This window comes from Octopus bimaculoides, chromosome 5 (genome assembly GCF_046866305.1).
Source record: "Octopus bimaculoides isolate indiv1 chromosome 5, ASM4686630v1, whole genome shotgun sequence".
Taxonomy (NCBI): Eukaryota; Metazoa; Mollusca; class Cephalopoda; order Octopoda; family Octopodidae; genus Octopus; species Octopus bimaculoides.
In genome coordinates, this window is record NC_142932.1 from 51,050,454 (window position 1) to 51,067,953 (window position 17,500).

Sequence of the window (17,500 nt, forward strand, 5' to 3'; positions counted from 1 at the left end):
TGCCGCTAAGCATTTTACCCAGCGTGCTAACGATTCTGCTAACTCACCGTCTTTGGGTTCAAATTTTGGCACAAGGCCAGCAATTATGGAGAAGAGATGTAGCAGTTGTTGCTGCGGTTGTTTAGCACAAGTCTATCTTTAATGAACAGATCTATAATCAAAGCCATTACAGTCAGGAACATCCCATCGTTTTTATCCCAGGTATTGTATATTCTACTTCTTCCACGTTGAACGACCAAACAAAAGTTCATCGGTCGGTACGGTTTCTCGTTTTGCTGTTGGTTTTGTTGATGGAGGACTAAACAACAACTACATCTCAGTTCAAATCTTTCTCAAGTAGTGTTCGCCTTTAATTTATCCAGGGTTTTATTAAAGGGATACCATTAAAATACTAGAGTCTCAATATAATCGATTATATCAAGGCGGTGAGCTGGCAGAAACGTTAGCACGTCAGGCGAAAAGCTTAGTGGTTTTTCGTCTGTCTTTACCTTCTGAGTTCAAATTCAGCCGTGGTCGACTTGCCCTTTCGGCGTTATAAATTAAGTACCTGTTGCATACTGGAGTTGATCTAATTGACTAGCCTCTCCCCAAAAATTTCGGGCCTTGAGTAAAAAAAAAGAATATGATTGGTTATATCAGGGGTTCTCAAACATTTTTTTTATCTGTGGGCCACTTTTTTCACTATTTTATTCTGGAAGACCTCCATAACCATTCGATGTTTAAAAAGTAGTTTTATAGAAACTTCTTTCAAAATTCCTATTTTGTTTTTCACGCATTAACTAGTGTAGGTTGAACTGTGTAAAACGTTAGAGAAAAAAAACCTATCTATTTCTTGTAATACATAAATTTAAATCGAAACTTTTCATACGCCCTTAAAATATTACTGTGGAACCCCAATTTACTATTTTGCTAGCATGAATCTCCAAAAATCTTATATGGACTGTCAGGGACCATACAGACCCCGACTGAGAATCACTGGGTTATATCATGGCCACGAAATACATGGCCTTACACTATTATAAAAATCAGTTATCACCGTCGCGTTCGTTTTTGTTGTAAGAGCTGCTGCAATTTTGAAAATCTACTCACCGTTAATAAACCACTTCCATCATCGGAAAGCTGATCGTTTTCATTAAATGATCGATGTTTATGTAGGATCTTCGCATCAAATTTACCTCTGTTGGCTCCTGTAAAATAACAAGCAAATGTTTTCCAACGTTTATGTATTGTAAATATGGATAAAATCATTGTGCTTTAGGGGTGCTGAGAATATTGACGATTTGAAGAAGGCTTTTCTTCACACAGACGAAAGAATTATTTTCTCAGTGCAATTGAGAGCATAATTCTAATTTTTTTTTTTATATTATCTCCGCTGGAATCAACATTGTCTTTCATCCTTTTGGAGTCGATAAAATAAGTACCAGTTAAAAACCGGGTTCGAAGTAATCGAATCGCCCGTTTCTCTGAAATTGCTGGCCTTATGCAAAAATTTTGAAATCATTATTATATACATATTATCAAATAATATAACAATGAGAATAGAGTTATCTTGTTCTGACGAAAGGTTTTGCTCGAAACGTCGGCATTCTTTGGTGTACATGTTAAAATTGCATTTTATCATTACATATTAATTTAAGGCAGCAAGTTGGCAGAATAGTTAGCAAGCCAGGCGAAATGCTTAGCGGCACTTTGTCTTTACGCTCTGAGTTCAAACTCCGCCTGGGTCGACTTTGCCTTTCATCATTTTAGGGCCGATAAAATAAGTACCAGTTTAATACTGGGGTTGATGTAATCGACTAGCTCCCTCCACTAAAAATTTCAGGCCTTGTGCCTATAGCAGAAAGGGCTATTAGATATTAATTTTAGTAGATGAGTTCAATTCATTCTATAGTTATTTAATTATTGTGTTTGTAACTCTAAAGGAAGGTGTAAAGACCGTGTAGAGAGAAATCGTTGTCTGAGATAATGAGTTATAAAAAGTGAATTGGCTCCACGCAATTAATTCTACATATGAAATGAAGTATCTTTGTTAGTTCATACAAATACATTCCGGTATTTTTATTTGTATAAACTCAGAACCACATCTTTCAAACTTAATGTAAGACGTGATTCTGCGTGTGTAAGTATTTGAATGCAAATTCATTATAGCCCAGGAAAACGAAATATGGAGAGAAAAGGAGAGAAGAAGAGCGACAGAGACAAGTGGTGGCTTTAAGAAATTAATATGTATGCAAAACGGATGACTTCAGCAAAGATGGGATCTTGCTAGGAAGTTTAGAAGAGAAAAGCTTGGATTGCTAAGTTTTAGAATCAAGAACATGCTTTAGTATTGATCAAGAAATCATTTTGTTTTTATTCGTAACTGATAAAATTAGAGCTTACATTAAATATGAGAAACTACAAAAGAAGCATGTAAACTTACTGGCTATGCTTCCAATAGAATAGGCTCTTGCTTTACCAATTACCATTTGTGGTTCTGTCCACCCCTCAAAGTATTGCTTAAACAGTGGAGTCTCACCTTGCTCAACCACTCGGGTCATCTGAGTCCATTCAGGGTAGTTTTTATTGTCGATAAATTCCTATATAAGTAAACAGAGTGCGGCAGTTTTGCTCAAATATATTTAACAACAAACGAATCTCTTATGATCGAAATACAAAAGTGTATACGAGGAGGTGCTGAAAAGTTCTTGGCTTTAAGGGTATCGCGAAAGGCTTGATTGGAGGTCCAACATTGCGAGTTCTTTTACAGAGCTTAGAAAACTGAAAGCCCGCTGCAATAAGTGTGTGGATCTGAGAAGGTAATATGTTGAATAAAATCATAATTAACTGATTCTCTTGTATTTTCTTTTACCCAAAAGCAGGAGCTTCTCAGTACCCCTCGTATATTCTCTTTCCATTAGTTCATTCTCTCTCACCCTTCCTCATCTCTCTTTCTCTCACCCCGTCTCTCTCGCTCTTTCATCTCTAGCTTAATCTTCCTGGTTGTATATAGTTCAACACAGCCTATAAAAAAACTAACATGGCAGTATTTTATAACTTGCTGTGCTGTATTCAAGGTCTGGAACATTTCGATTCACTCTCAACACTGTTACACTAATGTAATTTTTACTCAATGAATACAAAAAGAAAACTACGTCAGAGGCAATGCAATACTATTCTTTAGGGTTTTAATTTTTACACTTTTCCAATATTACGGCTTTACCTAATGATAGATGAAAAAATTCCCAGAAAATTGTGTTTTTACCATAGCCAATTTCCAGCCAGATTTTCGTTCATTTGCAGTACAGTTTTTTCCGATCCAAACAAATATTCCACTAGAACCAGTATCTAAAATAAAACAATCCTGTAAAAAGCAATATATGAATAACAATCAAATATACGAATATACCATAACACTGATTATATAAACAATTTGGGAAGGCAGTTTTCCTTATATTTCTTGAAATATTGAAGAGACTAAAGCTGAAGCAGAATTTTGGCATGCTTAATAAAAGGGAAGAGATACTATCAAACTGCAGGCATAAGATTTCCAAGGGAAATCACTATCGGATCAACTCGAGAGATCCTTCCTAAATTCTTTTGGCACAAAACCAGCAATTTTGAAGAAACAGGGTATTCGATTGCGGCATGTGTGTGCGTGTGTGTGTGTGTGCATTATGAAAATTGAGTTCAACAAAAAGCGTTTTGTTTCGTTACACACACACATAAACATCTTATTGTGCATTGCAACTGTTGCAACTTCCAGCAATAGTGTATAGTAGTAGTAGTAGTAGTAGTAGTAGTAGTAGTAGTAGTAGTAGTAGTAGTAGTAGTAAAAGAAGAAGAAGAAGAAGAAGAAGAAGAAGAAGAAGAAGAAAAGGAGGAAGAGGAGGAGGAGGAGGAGAAGAAGAAGAAGAAGAAGAAGAAGAGGAGGAGGAGAAATAGAAAGAAGAAGAGGAGGAAGAAGAAAAGGAGGAAGAGGAGGAGGAGGAGAAGAAGAAGAAGAAGAAGAAGAAGAAGAAGAAGAAAAGGAGGAAGAGGAGAAGAAGAAGAAGAAGAAGAAGAAGAAGAAGAAGAAGAAGAAGAAGAAGAAAAGGAGGAAGAGGAGAAAAGGAGGACGAGGAGAAAAGGAGGACGAGGAGGAGGAGAAAAGAAAGAAGAAGAAGAAGGAGAAGAAGAAGAAGAAGAAGAAGAAGAAGAAGAAGAAGAAGAAGAAGAAGAGGAAGAACAACAACAACAACAACAACAATAACAACAACAACACTTACGTTGGAATCAAGCATATTACTTTGAAGTGGGCGCCCACCGACTTCGGTTATTTCAATGCTTCCATCAGCATCGCAAACCCTTAAACAGATGCACAGAAATATGACAGTGAGTTAAGGGGAAAGGAAAATGAAAGTGTGTGTGTGTGAGGTATAAGAATATTAGCATAGCCTTTTAATAGGCTACTCTAAGAGATAGATAGATAGATAGATAGATAGATAGATAGATAGATAGATAGATAGATAGATAGATAGAACAGACAAGCAAGACATGCGGTATCACTTTAGAGCCTTTAATTTATAATTTATAATTTAAACATTGTGCAGAATAATTATAGTAAATCGGTAAGTATTTTTACAGCTGTTTCTAGAATAGCTAAGTTTGTGGAGCATGCATTATTGAGCAAGTATTTCTACGTAAGCTAAGTATTCTGTCATCAGAGGGAGAATTAAGAAAGAGTATTCTGTCTCTCCGATGACACTACTTGGTATGGTTTGAGCCACTATTGTTTCACTCTACCATATCAAAAATGAGGATTTCTTCGGTCAGGATCAATCAGGAAATCAATCAGGAAAACCAAAACTAACAAAAATTTTTGTAAGTAATTCTTTTTAAAGTAACAAGGACGTTTAAACAAAAACAATAGGTGTTGGTAAATAATCAACACATTTACGTACCTATATAATTTATGAAGTTTGTTTTGGTTCTTCTCAAATTCGTCATCATCGGCTGCAGAATCTTCAGCACTTATAGCACCACGGGAACCTAAGTCTTTGAAAAATTCTGAATCGGAATCCCATTTTTTATCTGAAGATATAAGTATGTTGCAGCATTTAGAGTGTTTAGTACAGATATCAAATCAGTTTGGAAGAGTATACCTGAGTAAATATTTGGGGAAAAATTATAATCCTAAATATTTGGAGTGGACATATAAAGGTTATTATTTCGAAGTTATAAAATAGAATCATGGAGTCTCTCATTAATATATAATATATTTTAATAATAATAATAATATTTCCGTATATTTTGTTATACACTGATAACTTTCTTGTAGTTGAACAGTATCAAAATCGCCAAGAAAAAATTACATTAGTTACACATTAGAACTGAGGTGGTGAGCTGGCAGAATTCTTTGTACTCCGAGCAAAATACTTAGCGACATTTCTTCTGGCTTTACGTTCTGAATTCAAATTCGAGCGAGATTGATTTTTTGCATTTCAACCTTCGGAAATCGTTAAATAAAGTACCAGTTGAGTACTGGATTCAATGTAATTGACTTACCCAACACCCCTGAAATTGTTGACCTCTTATAAAAATTAGAAACAATTTATTACATATTACATCTATGATCAATGTACACAAGTAAGAAGAAATATACAGATAATTAAATGATCAAGAACATGTTTATAACATAACTGAAAAGACTAATGTTTTTCTCATCTCATCAAATTTTCACATTTCTTGGGTAGCAAGTTGGCAAAAATAATGTTACAGCACTTGCGAGTATTTAGTAGGGAACACTAATTTCAAATATAGTTGAATTATTTTTTGTCATAAATGGACAAAAGCGATATCAGTTGTTGAATGAATAGGCTTTGTTCCCATGTCTGTAAAACTAGGTCTTACGCCTCATTACATCGATATAAGATAATATATGCTACTACTGGATGTCATTAGGTTAGGTTTTCAATTCAATGTGGGAAAACCAGTGTTTATTTATTGATTGTGGTTCGCATGCGTGTCGTACTGTATTGTATACGCATGTATATGTATATTCATTATATTGGTTTCAAATTTTGGTTCAAGGACAACAATTTCGGGGTAGGAGAAAAGTTGATTACCCATCTAGTACTTATTTTATACACCCAAAAGTCGACCCTGGCGGCATTTGAACTCAGAACGTGAAGTCGAAAGAAATGTCGCGAAGCATTTCGTCCGGCACAGTAACGATTCTGCCAGCTCATTGGCATAAGCATATTTACTATATTGTAGACATATATGTATTCTGTATACACACACACACACACACACACACACACAATGTGCATTCCAGGAGTTTTCAGACATCTATTCGTTTCAAAAAGGTACAAAACTCTAATCTTCATCAAAGCTGAAGCCTCTGACTTCAATACACTTGTAGCATTCCAGCTACTTCATGAAGTCCCCATGAAAGTCCTCCAAAGTGAAGGTGCCCAGGACCATTGTCACAGCCTCTTTCGTCTTCAAAACCACTGCCCCTGAGGTTCTTCTTCAGTGTGAGGAGCAACCAAAAATCACAGGTAGCAAGGTCTGGGCCGTAAGGAGGGTGAGGGACAGTTTTGATGGCCATATCTGTCAAGTAGTTGGTTACTTAGATACTCGTCCCTGAGCACCCTCAGAACAAATTTTGCGCATCTTCAGATCTTCGTGAATAATTTTGTGCACAATTACCACATCAACTCCAAACTGTATGCTCAAAGCCTTTATAGAACACTACGGTCTTCATCCAGAAAATTGCAAATTTTCTCCACCAGCTCTGATGTTTTGATGTCCATCGTGAAAAAAACCCTTGACGAACGATGTCCTTTCGATCAAAGACGATCAGCATCCCCGCATTTGAGCGACTCTGACGGTTTATTTATTTATTTCATGAGCGAACTTACTCCGATTCTTGTGACATAAAGACCGAACAGACTCGTTCAGTTTCATTATATGAAACTCTTCAGAAAACTTTTATGTGCATTTGAAATACCAAACAGCTCCTGTCTGACAATGACACTGTTCTCATTTTGTTCACAAGTTTTGCAGCAACACGATACTCCTCCAGTTACTTTTTAAAATCATTTGACATACAATTTACAGATAAACACCTCTTCAGAATCTTCACGGAGAGTTAGACAATGATTTTTAACTATTTATACAGGGGTTGAATGGAAACACCTTAGAATTTCAAACAAATTTATTTTAATATGGGCAGGACCGTCTTTGGTAGCTTGAATTCTACGAGGTATGAACTCGTACAAAGTTTGAATTATTTCCAAAGGAATTTTTGTCCATTCTTCAGCTAAAAGAGTCTCCAATTCTTGTAGTGATGATGGTTGAGGGTATCGACTGCTTATTTGTTTTTCTAAAATACAGCATAAATGATCAATAATATTGAGTTCTGGGGACTGTGGTGGCCAGATAAAATGTTCAACTTCACCAGAATGTTCCTCGTGCTGTTCAATAACAACTTTAGCTGTGTAAATTGGTGCATTATCATCCTGAAAGACTGTGTTTCCCTTCGGAAATAGTTCCACAACTATAGGATGAATTTGATCAGATAAAATGCTTAGTCTTGACTTTGGGCCGGCGGATTTCCAAGATATAGCCCACCCCCACCACTTGATCATCACAGATCCTCCTCCATGTTTAACAGTTGGAAGAAGGCAGTCTGGGTCAAATTTTTCTTTTGATTGTCTTCACACGTATACTCGGCCGGTGGTCGGAAATAAGGTAAATGATAACTCGTCTGAGAAAATAACATTCTTCCACTGCTCTAGGAACCAATTCTGTAGGTTTTTACTCCACTCTAAACGCTTTGCAATGTTTGTTTTTGAAAGTAGTAGTTTTCTTATTGCAGCCCTCCCTTGAAATCAGGCTTTGTGAAGCTCCTGGCGAACAGTTTTGGTGGAAACTGGATCCTCGAGGTGGTCATTAAGCACTGCAGCAATTTTGGAAGCTGTACTTTTGTGATCCTTTCTAGCAATTTGCGTAAGAGTCCGACGGTCGCTATTTGAAAGTCTTGGTTTTCTTCCGGAGTTTTGTTTCGACGAGGAGGTTTTTCCCTCTTTCTCAAAGGCTGTCATTACTTTCCAGACAGTACTTCTTGATACACCAAACATTTCGGTTGTTTACATTACGCTAGCGCCTGCCATACAAGCACCAACAATTTGACCTCTAGATCTGTTATTTTATTGAATTTTAATCAACTTTTTCTGTTTATATCTGAAAAGAAACAGCAATTTTAGCAAAACATATTAAGCAACACTAATAATAAATCAAAAACATAAAAATAAACAAGCTTTTGGCGGTTTTATAGATATTTCAAAATTATGATGCTATGATTCTAGGTGTTTCCATTATTTTGTCCAACCCTTGTATATATATATATATATATATATATATATATATATATATATATATATATTTGTTTTGCAAGATTTTTGATGTGAAATCGTGTGTTGAAACAGATGTTGTTGTACTTGGGGATGGTCATATTGTATATTTGGTGTTAATTTGCTTCAGCTTTATATTACATTAATCTTAATCTTATTTCGGCCAGAGTTCTTTCGTCACACTTCTGTGACCTCATCAGTAGTCCTTTGTTTCCTTCTTTCTTATGTGTATCTCGCCTTGTTAACTATCAGCCATTTTGTATTTTGTATTCCTATTGTATGTGTCTACGCATGCGTGTCCTTCAATGTGTCTGTGTCTTTTGTAAGTGCATGTGTGTATGGGGGGTGTCTGTATCACCTATATTCTCTGTTAATACGTGTTCGTTTGTATTTGTTTTTATTTATTTATTTGTTCATGTGTGTGTGTCTTTTGGGGTTTTTTTGTGTTTAATTAAATTTTGTTAACGTATGTAGTATTTAATTCCATATGTTTATCTATGTATTGTATTATACTTTGTTCATATTATTATTGGTTTATGGGTAACATGTTGTCATATGCTGTGGTTTGTGGTTTGTTAGTGGTGTGTGTTAGTGTTCCATTCTAGTTTCCTATTCAGGCTAGGTTTCTCTTCTATTATGTGTGTAGCTTCAGTAATTTGTCTAAGTGCTGCATCACTGCTATGTGTAGATAAGATTTTAATTGTACAAAAAAACCCCCAAAAAGAACACACACATGAACAAATAAATAAATAAAAACAAATACAAACGAACACGTATTAACAGAGAATATAGGTGATACAGACACTCCCCATACACACATGCACTTACAAAAGACACAGACACATTGAAGGACACACATGCGTAGACACATACAATAGGAATACAAAATACAAAATGGCTGATAGTTAGCAAGGCGAGACACACATAAGAAAGAAGGAAACAAAGGACCACTGATGAGGTCACAGAAGTGTGACGAAAGAACTCTGGCCGAAATAAGATTAAGATTAATGTAATATAAAGCTGAAGCAAATTAACACCAAATATACAGTGCGTGTGTTTTTATTGGCTAAACTGGCAATATGACCATCCCCAAGTACAACAACATATATATATATATATATATATATATATATATATATATATATATATATATATATATACATACATACATACATACATACATACATGCATGCATGCATGCATAGACAGACATAGCGCACGTACACACACACACACACACATAAACAGATATATATTTACATAGATACCTGCGTGTGCGTTTTTTTTGTATATGTATCAGTGTGTTTGTGTATGTGTTTGCATGTGTGGGTGTGGGTGTGTATGTGTGTGTCTGTGTGAGTGTGTGCCCGCGCACATGTCTGCATACATATGCATTGTAATGTATTTGTACTAAATTTCATTGCAACACATTCAGTACCCAATTTATTGATATTTTTCGTTATTTTTTTTTTTATTTTAACAGATCTTCTCACACTAATCATTACTGTGTTGCTATTGATCTCCTGAATGTTGTGCCTTAATCGATTTGCTATTTGATCTACCTGGCACATTGATAAGTTTCCACTCATCCACTAAAATTTTATGTTCAAACGTTTAACTTACCTACAATTCGTATAGTAGCCTTTCCGAAACGTTCTTCATCTCTTATACGCTTGGCAACATCCATACCCTAAAAACCAAGGGGAATTGTTTAGAGACCCTGTCAGAAAAGAATTCCTTCAAGCAGACAATCAACAACAGGGAAATTCCATGCAAAATTTCAGAGCGTTCTTTATCTCTTATAAATTTAGCAACAACCATACCTAAAAAAGCACGCTGAACGAAATGCTTAGCAGTATTTTGCCCGTTGCTATGTTCTGAGTTCAAATTCCAACTAGGTCGACTTTGCCTTTCATCCGTTCGGGGTTGATAAATTAAGTACCAGTGAAACACTGGGGTCAATGTAATTAACTTTGAGGCCTTGTGCCTCCAGCAGAAAGGATTATTAAAAGAGTAGTAAATGGCAGTTTTCGCAAAGCACCCTACAAAGTTCCTTGTACTGTCATTTGCTTATGTTGGGTCACTTTATGGAGCTGAATGTGACTTTGTGCTCTCTTGTTTTTAGTTTTGAAGGTTTAACTTGTATCTCAGATCAGCGAACATGACCTTCACAGGAGCTCCGAGACAGGTAAAACAGACATAGCTGATGATCAGTGAACATCTGAAAGTTGACATCTACAGGGAAAATGTAAGTAAGAAGATAATTCTGAAGGTTGATATTTTGGAAAGTAATAATTAAGAATGGCAGTTAATGAGTGTGTGAGTGACAAACAGATATGTTGGAGAAACATATATGTTGAGTGAGCTTGAGTAGAATATGCAATTGCAAATTTTAAGGAGCAGAGGTCTTTGAAAATAAATACCAAATATATCCTGACATCAATTAACTATACTACGCGTTTTTTCTCAACATTTGTGTCATTGTAGAAGTGTTAGAACTTATAACCAAAGAAACGAGGGTGTCAACTTAGCAGAAGTGCGTTAAAAGCACAGGACTTCGTGATTTCTAAAATTTTCTATCATTCTTTGAAGTAGTGAATTCAAATATTATTTTTTTTTTCAACGCTATCTTTCAACCCATCGTGTCGATAAAATTTGGATCAGGAATTATGCTCTGGTTGTAAGTCAATGAAATTAACAAAATTATAAAGACAATTATTGTCTTTGAAATGCATAACCTACAAAGAGTTTTGTTGTACCATATCTACTAGGGAGACTTACAAATTTATCTATATGCACACGGATATATGAAAATGTACAATTATATATACATTATGTATACGTGTAGATAAGATATTTAATCCATAAGAAAGGTTTTCACCATATTCCAATAGACAGTGACGATTCTCGGTTGAGAGAACTAGCGGTGAATAAGCAGTTAAATTAAGGGAATGAGAATTTGTGTTCCAAAAGTCAACGACAAAGAAATGAAAACAAAACTTCAAGGGTAGGAAAACCAGAACAAGAGTCAACTTAAAAATGATCGATACATCAATGTTAGAAGGAGTGAAGCAATGTTAGAAGGAGTGAAGTAAACATACCAAGAACAGCAGCACAAGATGAGAAAAGAAAACGAGTTTTTGTTAATTCATATGCAAGAATTTGTGTTGTTAGCCAGGTGAAAACGGTATGACTCGGTTTTGAAACAGTTGGCTCCCATAATGTCTGTATATACCTAAACTCATTCACCAGATGCTCAAGTGCATTTCATTCTTTTTTTTATTATTTCCACCTTTATAGGTTTTAAACCTTTCAATAAGTTTTCATTTAATGTTATTGTTGGAAGCTTTTTTTGTAATATTTTTTTTTTCATCTTTCTTTCTTATATATCCCGAAAAGAACGTATTGTAGAATCTATCTTTGAATTTGTCGTCAGCCATGACTATGTATAGTCTACTTGCCACGTCGATATTTGGTTTTATAGAGATTTGGCTTTATTAATTTTGGCCTTTCCCTTTTATATTTTGGAGGTAAAGGCAGAGAGTTCTATGAGATGATATTTTTTTTAATCGAAGATAGTACAGTAGTATTGGTGACAGGGACTGCCTTATCAAAGATTCTGTGTTGAAAGACGGATTGGAAATACTTCAAGAGATATTACTGTTCAGGTTCTCAATAATACATACATACATACACATGCACATAAATACACACACACACACACATACACACATATATATATCATATATAATTTTTGTCTCTGTATGTATAAAAACGAATATGTGTGTGCGTGTGTCACATATCATTCGCCATCAGCACTCGACTAGCTATATTATCGACTCTCAGAATGCTGAAAAAAAAAGTCAACCACAGTCAGATTCGAACTTCAAACGTACAGTGATGTGTGGTATTTGGTCAGATTCTCAATCGTTTCTACTAATCCACACTCCTTGCTCCCTATAAATGTAATATTACTAAATAATACTTCCAGCTACCTTTAAGCGTTCTGTTCCTCGGCTCTTTGGTCCAGTCCAAATGTAGATTTTCTCTCCGCAGTCCAAGATAAATACATCCCCTTCGTTCAAAGAACTAACGTCACATTTTACCTGGATTTAAAAGCAGATTAATATAAAATTTTAGCTGTGTATTTATAAAGAAAATAAAACACAACAAGAAGAATCAATTACCTGTCAATCCGCGGACACATATTACATGTTCACACTGTATACATGTATAGTTCATATACAAACACGAACAGAAAATGCATAATGTCTGCTTTTATGTTCACTTATAATAAAAACAATTTTACATTAATCAGAGACAAGAGTGGCAGACTTCAGAGTACTTATTTTCACTTAAATAACAGTCTGGGTGATTCCTAGATAGCAGTAATGAGAAAACAGAAATAGTGGAGGCAGAACTGATTTCATTTTAAAATCATATTGAACTGAGGCCAAAGTTTAAAAAAGTTGTATCAGGATTTTTGATTGTTAAAGGGCGTTTCTGACTGATACCCAGAATAGTGAAACACAGTCAAGATATACTTTTTGCCTTCCCAACGTCATATTCAGTAGAATGAGTCTTCAGTCCAGTTGCCTAGCTTCTTTCTAAGCAAAGTAAAACCAGGTTGAAAATTAATGAACGATGAGATCTAAGACTACTTCTTAGTGTCGTTCAACGTGATGTTGGGAAGCTGATATCCCTGCACAAAGTACATTCATCGGAGTAAAAAAAATGAAAACAATGCATTTACAAGGGAGATGTATATTTCTTCTTTCATATTGTAAAAAAACAGCAAGATATAGATTAACTGAGTAAACTTATGTATGAAATACTGTTGTTTTGAATTTGCAGTAGAGACATATCTATATTTATGGTCACGTAGTGTCGTGGTGCGTAGAGGTGTGCTAAGAATGTAACCCGAGATTCAAGAGGGCAGCAGACCGAAAAGGTTTGGGAACCACTGGTTTAGGCAAACAAATCAACCTAGTACATTTTTTTTAGATTTGGTACTTATTGTATCAGACTCTTTTGCTATTTTACGAGAACGTGAAAAACCAACACCAGTCGTAAACCAGTGGAGTGGAACAAACACAGACATACACGCGTATACAGAAACAGACGCGCGCGCGTACACACGTACACACACACACACACACAAACAAACACACACACATATATAAAGCACCTTTCTTCCACCCCTTTAATTTTGTCGTTTGTACTCTGTCTATGTTGGACCTATTAATATAAATATCGATTTATTTATACCTAAAAAAAATTCATCATCTGAAAGTCTCCACTTTTTGTTTTCTCTCATTTCGCATGTATAAATATATTCATATTTTGTATTTCATACCCAAACTTTTATATTTGATATATTGAATACATTTAATGTGACTATATATATATAGCAAAAGAGGGGGTGTTTCCACGCAGGAAAAATATAGGGAAATGTGTTGTTGAAAATGCACCTAAATTTCAAAAACTCGTAAATGTTTAAATCACATTTCTTTACATATATACCAAAGCTAGTTTCAACAATATTTTTTTGTTTATGAATGGTAAAAGTTTAAAATTATGAATTAGAAAAACAAGATGTCGGTTTCAATTTCAGTATCCCTCTTTACGATTAAGATGTCCAGGAAAGGTAGTTGTTTGTGACTGTATCCCATTGTAAAGTGGATACTGTGGTTAATACAGTTGATTAAGTTTTTAAATTTTGGGAGTTGTTCAAGGTTATGTGGCCACAGGATGAAACAGTCATTCAGGTAGCGTCACCAGTTGGTGAGTGAGTATTTTTGGAAGTTGTCTCCAAATTTCAATCTAGCGTGTTCGTATATTTGGACTTCCAAGTATGCCATGACAAGGTTGGCAAAAGTAGGGGCTACCCTCGTTCCCGTCGCCGTGCCCGATTTTTGTCTATAAGTGTTTTCGTTGAAATTGAAGTTGTTCTATAGGATGAATTTTATTCCTTCAACGATGAATTCTTTTCCAATTCGGTCAAGAATGTTATTTGGGAATTTTTCCAGCCAGTATTGTTTGGCTATTATTCCGTATTCGTAAGGAATCGAGGTTTAGAGGTTTATTACATCGAATGAAACCAGGAGGGAGTCCTTGCAGGTTTTGTTCGGGAGATGGTTTAAAAAGTCCAGATCATCCCGTATAAAGCTCGGTATATGTTGGAGAATAGGTTTAAGGAGGACGTCTTGAAAGGGACGATGTTACTTTGTTTCAGCCCCAAGAAACATCGTTTCTAGCAAGCTATACGACACACTGTGTCCTTATATTTTCGAACAGTGTGTTCAGTACTCCATCTAGCGCAAAACAACATCTGACTAGTTTCTGGGTTATTGCCTTTTATCAACACAGAGTAGGTGCTTTCGCCAAATGGCATTGCTGAATTCACCGTTCGAACATATAGTTTTCCAAGTTACACACAGTCACTGATCAGAAAGAAAATTGAAATATTATTTCTAAATCTCTCAAAGAGCGATATTCAGTAACAGTTCTTTAAAATAAAAGCTATTTGCCAACATAATGTGGCTATATATATATATATATATATATATATATATATATATATATATATATATATATATATATATATATATATATATATATATATATATACGACGGGATTTTATACAGCTTCTGTTCATAGAACTAACTCACTAGGCATTTGTCGGCTAGTAACCTTAGTAGAAGACACTTGCCCAAGGAGCCGCGCATTGGCACTTAACTTAATAAATTGCTGACTTGCAAATCGACTTCAACTTTCGTCCCACTATTTTTTGTTGAAAGTAGTAAAGTAATTATGAGTTTGCGAAAAGATGGGATTGTCACTGTTGGGACGGCCTTGATAGCAGGTCTGTTCGATCAGTTGTCACCTCGTAGTTCAAAAGTAACAATAAAAGAGATATGAGTACCTGTGTTACGCGGACGTTTCTTTTGCCTTTCACATGAAGTAGTCTTTTTTCATAGACATTTCTTTCTACTTTACGGAAACCACTTTCAACTCCTCCACTGAGGTACCTGCATACAGATAAATGTATAAACGGATTGATTAATCAGACGGGAAAGCGATAAGCTGTCAAAGAAACTAGTGTCACAGGCCATACACTTTTGTAAAATAATCATATACAGTGGATTGGGAGAACTATATACCAAGCGTATTTTATTACAGCCAAGCTAATTCTCTAAAGAAAATCAGTTTAGACTTCATTGTAATATTCGGCACAGAATTAGCAGCTTGAGTTATAGTTTTGTGTTGCCATAATGAGTTCTAGGTTTCGAAATAAGTGTGGGGCATATCGAGCAAGTATATATTTATTGAATCAATGTTTTTTTTCACAGGACTGATTTTTCTCAAGAATTGCTGAGGTTTTTTTTTTCTTAAGAATTTATCTTTAGCATCTTTAGCTTTAAAAGGGTTTACACCTACACTCAATTTCAATAGTCATCAGGGGTTTTGTATACAGATGTTTACTAGAGTACATTCAAACTGGAAAACTTTATTTTGTAATTAAGGATGACTTTCTGATACTGTAGACCACGGATGAGTGCAATAACACACTGTCGTAAACATGTGATCATTATTGCGTATCGTAATCGCTGATAGGTAAACTAGCCCACTCAAGTTATTTAGCGTATACAGTAGGTTAACACTACACTAACCCTCTGAAATATAAACCAACGAGGGAACCTCTAGCTAGGGGTCGGCGAACAGGAGTAAATTACTCCAAGTGAAGTAAAAATGAAATTCTTGGGGTTAATGAGAATTCATAAGTAAAATTACATAAAAAAAAAACGTGCTCCTTGTTACGACAGAAATTTTTCTTCTGGCATGAGGAGGCAGTCAAAACGTTGCTGCCTTTTGCAACAATCTACCTTTGCGAACAAGAATTTTCCACTCTGATTAACATAAAAACAAAGCGGAGTAATTCATTGGACCCCTGAAGACTGTATCCAAATTGCTCTGGTATCAAATGCCCCAATGATGTTGTAATTGTAACAAAAACGAAACATCATTTCTCGAAGATCTTCAGTGAAAAAGTTTCTAGAAAATTCCTTTTGCTTCATAATGCGGCTATTAATTCATTTTATCGCATTTTTTTAATGCTTTTTATATTTATAATTGTATTCTACATATAAATAGATTCAATAAACCTTTTGAATTCAAAGAATCTATGATTTTCATCCTTTCAAATCAAGGGAGTAACAATCGGCGTAAAAAATATATTTGGGGGTAATTGATTTTAAAAATTTCTCGACCCCTACTCTAGGCAGTTACGCGACATGCAATAAACAGTAGCTGAATGTTTCTCAAATCACACTATGACATTTTACGTTGATAAAGAAACATTGATAATAGAATCCTGAATATACTATGTGTAATAAAAAGATGGAATACACACAGCCAGAATGCTTTGGATCAAAGATGTACCCGATCAAAATAGACCTGTGGTTAAACAGTAACAACATTAACATCTGAAATGAGTTAAATGCATAGACATTTATTAATCTAGACATTGCAACGATAACTTCGGTCATAAATTGTAGAGATGAGAGTAAATAATGAGTAACTAAAGTTTACATGTGTATTCTAAATATAATGTTTTGTCTTACGTTATGCCTTTTTTAAAGTATGACAGAAACAACTGGGATTCGTGGTCCTGGACCTAGGGAATAAAAGAAAAGAACATCCTGTATATATATATATATATAATAATATAAATAATATATAATATATATATATATATATATATATATATATATATATATATATATATATATATATATATATATATATATATATATATTTATATATTATTTATATATATATATATATATATATATATATATATATATATATATATATATATATATATATATATATATATATATATATATATATATATATATATACATGTCTCTTAAAGGATAGAGCTCAAAATCAATGCATTGAAGATACTTTATTGCAGCAACAATTATAATAATTGTTGCTGCAATAAAGTATCTTCAATGCATTGATTTTGAGCTCTATCCTTTAAGAGACATGTATACATATATATATACAAAAACTCAACTGTGAGTTTTTGGCTAAGACTGTTAAAAGATAC

General features: G+C 34.7%; 1 protein-coding gene across 7 annotated transcripts in view; it reads right to left on the reverse strand.

Annotated features, from left to right (window-relative positions):
• Positions 1–17,500, reverse strand: part of LOC106875163 (advillin) — a 101,644-nt gene that overhangs the window by 30,453 nt on the left and 53,691 nt on the right. For all 7 annotated transcript variants that reach the window (XM_089352248.1, XM_089352251.1, XM_089352249.1 and 4 more), the window contains 9 exons: positions 17,007–17,059; positions 15,308–15,413; positions 12,377–12,487; positions 10,005–10,071; positions 4,923–5,052; positions 4,248–4,326; positions 3,245–3,343; positions 2,423–2,579; positions 1,090–1,187 (listed from right to left, as the gene is read on the reverse strand). In XM_089352248.1, the coding sequence (XP_089208374.1) occupies positions 1,090–1,187; positions 2,423–2,579; positions 3,245–3,343; positions 4,248–4,326; positions 4,923–5,052; positions 10,005–10,071; positions 12,377–12,487; positions 15,308–15,413; positions 17,007–17,059 (900 nt within the window). The remainder of the gene's footprint in view (positions 1–1,089; positions 1,188–2,422; positions 2,580–3,244; positions 3,344–4,247; positions 4,327–4,922; positions 5,053–10,004; positions 10,072–12,376; positions 12,488–15,307; positions 15,414–17,006; positions 17,060–17,500) is intronic.